Source organism: Chiloscyllium plagiosum, chromosome 14, assembly GCF_004010195.1.
Source record: "Chiloscyllium plagiosum isolate BGI_BamShark_2017 chromosome 14, ASM401019v2, whole genome shotgun sequence".
NCBI classification, from domain to species: Eukaryota; Metazoa; Chordata; class Chondrichthyes; order Orectolobiformes; family Hemiscylliidae; genus Chiloscyllium; species Chiloscyllium plagiosum.
This window is the reverse complement of record NC_057723.1, coordinates 50,115,851-50,121,850: the sequence shown is the minus strand read 5'-3', so window position 1 is coordinate 50,121,850 and position 6,000 is coordinate 50,115,851. Positions and strand designations below refer to the sequence as shown.

Here is a 6,000-nt window from a genome sequence, read left to right as displayed (position 1 = left end):
CTGAGGTGGGTGAGTCCAGAACTGGAAGGCATAGGTTTTGGGTGAGAGGGGCAAAATTTAAAAGGGACCTCAGGGACAGCTTGTTCACGCAGAAGGTGGTGTGTGTATGGAATGAGCTTCCAGAGGAAGTGGTAGAGGGTGGTAAAATTATAACATTTAAAAGGCATCTGGATGGGTGTATGAATAGGAAGTGTTTAGAGGGATATGGCCATGTGCTGGCAAATGGGACTAGATTAGGACAGCATGAAAAATATTGGACTGAAGGGTGTGTTTCTGTGCTGTACATTTGTATGATTCTATAACTCCTATGGTTACCTCCAAACTCTTTCTGGGGCAGTAGACCTGACTCCTGTTAGCGCCCCCCCACCCCCCAGATTGAAATCCCATACTTTCTGCCATTTTCTCCTGTGATGAGTTGGAATATATGTTAACTCTCACTCCCAGCCTTGAAGATCAAATATCAGCCCAACAAGGGAGTGAGATACAGTTGCTTGATATATTTAATTTACAACATCCAAATACAAATAAAAGGAGCCTAAATTATTTACTTTAAATAAAACAGAATATTGTAATATAAAGAACAGACTCACAATCACCTTCTCAAGGGCCATTAGTGATGGATAAAAATGCTGGACTTGCCAATGATTCTTATATACAAGAATAAATAAAACCAACATTTTGGTACTTGTTTTTGAGGGGTAGGAACTGTTAATTTTTATTGACGAATGAAGCTTACAAATTCTTTGTGATGTACACTGTGAAAAGATTAATAGCACACCTTCCTTCTAAGCAGATAACCCTGGTTACAATCTCAATTATATCTTGCATTTTTCAACATCAATTCCAAATCTAAAATATTGTCAGTCAAATGCTCCAGCAATTAACCATGTTCCAGCAGAAGTTTTATTATGGATTGAAGCATTAAATTAGGAAACAAGAAGAAACATTAGGAAATATCTTGAAAAACTTGCGGAGGTGAAACATTTTCATAAACACTGGAGTTGAACCTGGAATAACAATCCATGCATGTGAGAGGTATGGAAAATATGTTTGTATCTAATCAAAGCTTTGCAGCTGCATAAGGAAAGATACAGCTGAGGTGTTTTTTTGAACATTAGTCTTTAAGATCTTTCCTCCACTGCTGTTATCTTATTAATTATATGGATTTTGTAGTGAAGCTGTCTCTTCGCTTTCTCATAAACAAAACATCCAGGTACTCCTCATCTAGTGAATCTTCGATCATATATGGCATTTCACCTCCTTCCTCTTCAAACTCTGTTTAATGAAATAAGTTCCAACATTAAAGTTGCCATGTACATCTCTCAAATAGCAGGTGAATTTTAACAATGCAATAGGAAACACTTTTGCAATTATGTTCAGCACAGTTTGAAAGTGAGAGAGCTCTGCCTAATTTGACTACACAGTAGATATCATTCATAAATTCTACACTTCAGGTCAACATGCTCATTTTTTAGACACTACAATATCTACAATTACAGAATGTGTCAGACCTGATATCAGCTTTCTCTTTTTTTAAAATCAAAAGTATGAGGAAATCTTGCTCATCAAAGAAGAATGTTATAACAATTTGTGGAACATTTCACACAAGTAAATAAATTGTATCCCCTACCATGTGATTCGGGATTTTCTATTTATGCTTGTACATTTTTAAATCTTAAAAAATCCTTAGAAATTTAAAAGGCAACATGGAAAGATTTTGAGTGAGCAATATCATCAGCTGTTAGTAGAAACGTGCATTCACAGCAGTAGATGCAAAAAGTGAGGCAAACAAAATGAAAATTATTGAGCTGAAGAAATATAGAATTTAACATTTACAATTACACATAAAAAAGTTGCTCTAATATGCACCGAAGAAGAATGGATGCAAGAAATAGAAAATTTAACTCATGGTTGAATTGAGCATAGAACTAAAGAGAAAAGATGTAATTTGCATTTGTTTATTTTGTTTTTGCTCACAAGAATGCAAATGGTGGTTCTGGACTAAGTGATCTATGGGAAAAGAAAGTCTGGGCTGAATTTTCCAGTCATGTGGTGGTGAACTTGGAGGCATCGGGTGGTGTCAGGAAAATAGCTGGGAGCCATGTTGGACAGCTGCCCAAAGCTTTCTTTTTGTCAGCCAAGTTTATGACGGAGGGAGCGGGGCTTCCAGGAAACTGATGAACTGGAACCAGTTGAAAATAAGAGAGCAGTACTAATTTGTACGTGTGAAGTTCTGATTGGAGTCGATTTAGAAGGTATACCAACATTTTACTGTTGGCAGCTCACACCTGTTCCACATGAAGAGGATGCCAACCTCATGGAGGGGTTCATCAAGGCAGTCTGATCAGCTATCGGAGCAGGAGGCGTCATACCCTAAGGAGGCAGATGGGGGTTGTGTTGAAGTCAAAAACTACATCTGCAGCCTAAAAGTTACCAAGATAGGGATTTCCCCTTCAAACAGAGAGGCCAACCTCATTGAGTCCTCTGAATGATTAGTTTAAATTTGTCCCTCTGGGATGCTTCCACTATGAGGCACAAGTATCTTCCTGGCTGTTAGGCGCATCCACCTCTCCCAGGAACTGCTCTGTGGTTATAGGACTGCCAGTCTTCTGACTGGGCTGACAGCAACAGGGGCCTGCCATCATTCTTAATAAGCCATCAGACATTTAGATGGCCAGTTAGGAGCATATCTCCAAGAAACTAGCTATGGTAGTCTAGATTCTAGCGAGTCAATGTTGGGACCCTGAAACATTTTGAAAATGATGTCTATTAGCTCAGACCTTATAGAGTGACTGGCCTGTTATTGTGCAGTAATATATATCCCTATCAGAAAGTATTGCATTGATGTGGTGGAATAAAAATTTCAGAATGACTGAAAAAAAAGTTTCAATGCATGTATTACATATTGACTTTCACGACAGTACATGTGAGATCAGCTTAGTGACACAAATCATTAATACATTGATCATAAATGGAATCATAGCACAAGGTAGTAATATTTTCATTTGAATCTATAGCCTCTAATAAATTATAGAACAGCAAAATCAGTGATTACATACTGATTAAAATGTATTTCCAGTGGTTTTGTACATGATGTTTGAGACAAAACAAGTAAAATCATGAAATTGTTTCAATGAGAAAGGGTACTTAGGCCACTTAGCTCAAAATCCAGAAAGACTATCTAGTCCCTCTGTCATGACATCCAACTGATTCTTAACTAGCTATAAGATTTTTGTTGTCATTAACTTGCTCAGAAGTCCAGTGTAGGTACTGATTATGCTTTGCATGTAGAACTTCCAGGTTTTTGTCTTAAATTTGTCTCTTGTTAAGGTGAATCTGTCCGATTGTTACAGTTTAACTTTATGTAGAGGGTAACAAGAACAACTTCTATACTTTTGCTATTTTAATATCACCAAACAATAATCCATTTTCTGTGTGTTTTCAATGGCGAGCAGTCAGGTTTCACTAATTTCACAAATATATTAAAATATATATTTGCAGATTAATGGGTTTTACAATAATCCAACTGTTTGATAACTATTTTTCCTGATATCGCTCAGAAAGCTAAGGAATGTAAGTTTGAGTGAAGGGATCTGAGTTTGCAACCATGATTTCACACATTTCTGGTTCTCAATGTGAGCTGCCGCAGCAAGGTGAGGTTCCAATTGGGGATGTTTGGCTTTTCACGGCAGTAGATTGGAAGTCAAAGAGATAATCATTCTTGCACCTTGTGGCTCATACTCACCTTATAGGATTTGTCTTAACAGAGTATCTACACTCATCCAGAAGAGTGGGTGTTACCCTTGCAAGAAGACACACCTTGCTACTGTGATCCATCAGAACCTGAATAGACTATAGTTTTTATTTCTTTTTGAGGAATACATTTGTAATTTGATTTCAATGGGGACCCAAAAGGCAAACAGAAATATTCATTTTTCAAGAATACCTGCATAATACAAAAGGTTATCTGTAGTGGAGATGGTTGATTCACTGTCTTCACCTCTCCTGTTGTTAAAAATAAAAATAATTTGCAATTAATATTAAATATTTAAACAACAATCTTATGATGTCAGTATGGACATTTTTGCGAACCTTAATGAGAACTGACTTTAAGAGATGATGAACTGATTGAGCCTTCTTGGTTTATTGGAAAGCAATTTGACATAGTTAAACTTTTCTGCACGTTTTATATAGGTTAGGGTAATACTGATGATCTTCCAATAATTAAATGAATGATGTTAACCATAAAGTCTGTTTTTTGGTGCAATTTTCATCAGCGGTATGGTGGGATGGGACTTTCATCTGTCAATGATATGAGTCTTGGTACAGTTATACTTTCTATAAACAATTTAATTTGCATAAACCAAACAAGCTCCAGGTGTAAGTACTGTCTCTTCTTGGGAAATGAGCCTGTAATGTAATTTCTGCACCTTATAAAGGCATGCAAGAATTTAACAAATTCTCAAACACAAATGTTGTGTTGGATAAACTAGAAATGTTTCAAGTCTAAAATGAATGTGCTGTGCATATGGGATATGTTCAAGAGTAAGAGCTAACTCAAATACACCATTGAAAGAAAGGCCCCAGCAGATAACAACTAATGTAGCCAGGACAATCAGCACAAATTCTACCAATTCAGCTTCCCCTAGTATTTTAAATGTTTATTATCAATAACTCTGAAATTGTATGGGTGTTATTTAGAGCCCTGTTCTGCATGTTGAAGTTTTCTTTATTGACATGCTTATTTACCTCCATCCAATAAAAGAGTATAACATGGAAATTGAGTTAATTTCTCTGGGCCTCTTTCATAATGTCTACAATGGGTTGAATGTAGACTCCAAGACATTACTGGCCTCCATGTAGTAGAAATGTGGAGACAATTAACTCACCATCATTTCCTTTAGGCAACTAAGGATGGGCAATAAATACTAGTCAGCTAGCGACGCCCACATTCCACGAATGAATGAAAAAACAGACAGCATATATCCTAGGGATAAGACTATTAAAATTGCTTGAAATTATGGGAGAATGGGAGAAATGCTGAGGTGATTTGAGAAGAGGTACTTTTTTCTTCTTATCATACACGCTAGAGCAGATAGATCATGTCATATCCTTTCCTGTTGACTTAGGCTATATATTTGATCATATGCGCACTGTCAGTGGGCACTACTTCATAAAAGAGTCCTGGTGCCTCAGCACAGTGCTGGCTTTGCATGGGAAATTAAACAAAATGGGTTGCTCAAGCAAACTATGCAGCAATAATGTGGGGTGACAGGGACCTTGCCTACTGTCTTGGTGGGCCCAGCAAAAGCTCCACTCAGTGCCAATCAAACACATAAATGGGTAGCAGCATACTTTTCCTAGGATCAAAAGCTAGGGTCCATAAATCTCACTTGCCAAGAGCTGCTAGCAGTTCAGCGCACTCTCTCATTCCCAAAGCTGAATTCTTTGATCAAGCACGTGATGCTTTTGAACAAGGGCTCACCCACCCGCATGACCCTAAAAGCTTGTGAGCAACAAAACAACCCTATATGGTCTACTTTTCAGATATTGAGCATGCCAGCCCCACCATTATGGGGGCAACACCAGTGACAGTGGAATGAGGCCCTTAAGTGGGCATTAATTGAGACAACATCTTGGAGCCTTCCCATCATTGATTGAATGGAGCAGAGGTGGGCAGGCAATACAGCCATCATCAGTCAGCCTCCCACCCAGTTAATCCAAACTCTCCCCATAAATGCAACAGAGAATAGGTGATCTGCAATATTTGTGATGTGGCATAAAAATTCAAGACAGTTCTGAACTTTGAAACTAGTGGCAGTGAGACTATACTTAGAGTCATAGAGTCATAGAGATAAACAGCATGCAAACAGACCCTTTAGTCCAACCCGTCCATGCCGACCAGATATCCCAACCCAATCTAGTCCCACCTGCCAGCACTCGGCCTATATCCCACCACACCCTTCCTATTCATATACCCATCCAAATGCTTCTTAAATG

The 6,000-nt window shown here is 38.1% G+C and overlaps 1 protein-coding gene across 1 annotated transcript in view; it reads right to left on the bottom strand.

Moving 5' to 3' along the window:
• Positions 1 to 611: 611 nt before the first annotated feature.
• LOC122556712 (E3 ubiquitin-protein ligase TRIM8-like) overlaps positions 612 to 6,000 on the bottom strand; it is a 100,129-nt gene continuing 94,740 nt past the window's right edge. Inside the window, exons 12-13 of the mRNA XM_043703783.1 lie at positions 3,947 to 4,005; positions 612 to 1,275 (exon numbers count right to left, since the gene is read on the bottom strand). Coding sequence (XP_043559718.1) covers positions 1,157 to 1,275; positions 3,947 to 4,005 — 178 coding nt within the window. The 3' untranslated portion in view covers positions 612 to 1,156. The remainder of the gene's footprint in view (positions 1,276 to 3,946; positions 4,006 to 6,000) is intronic.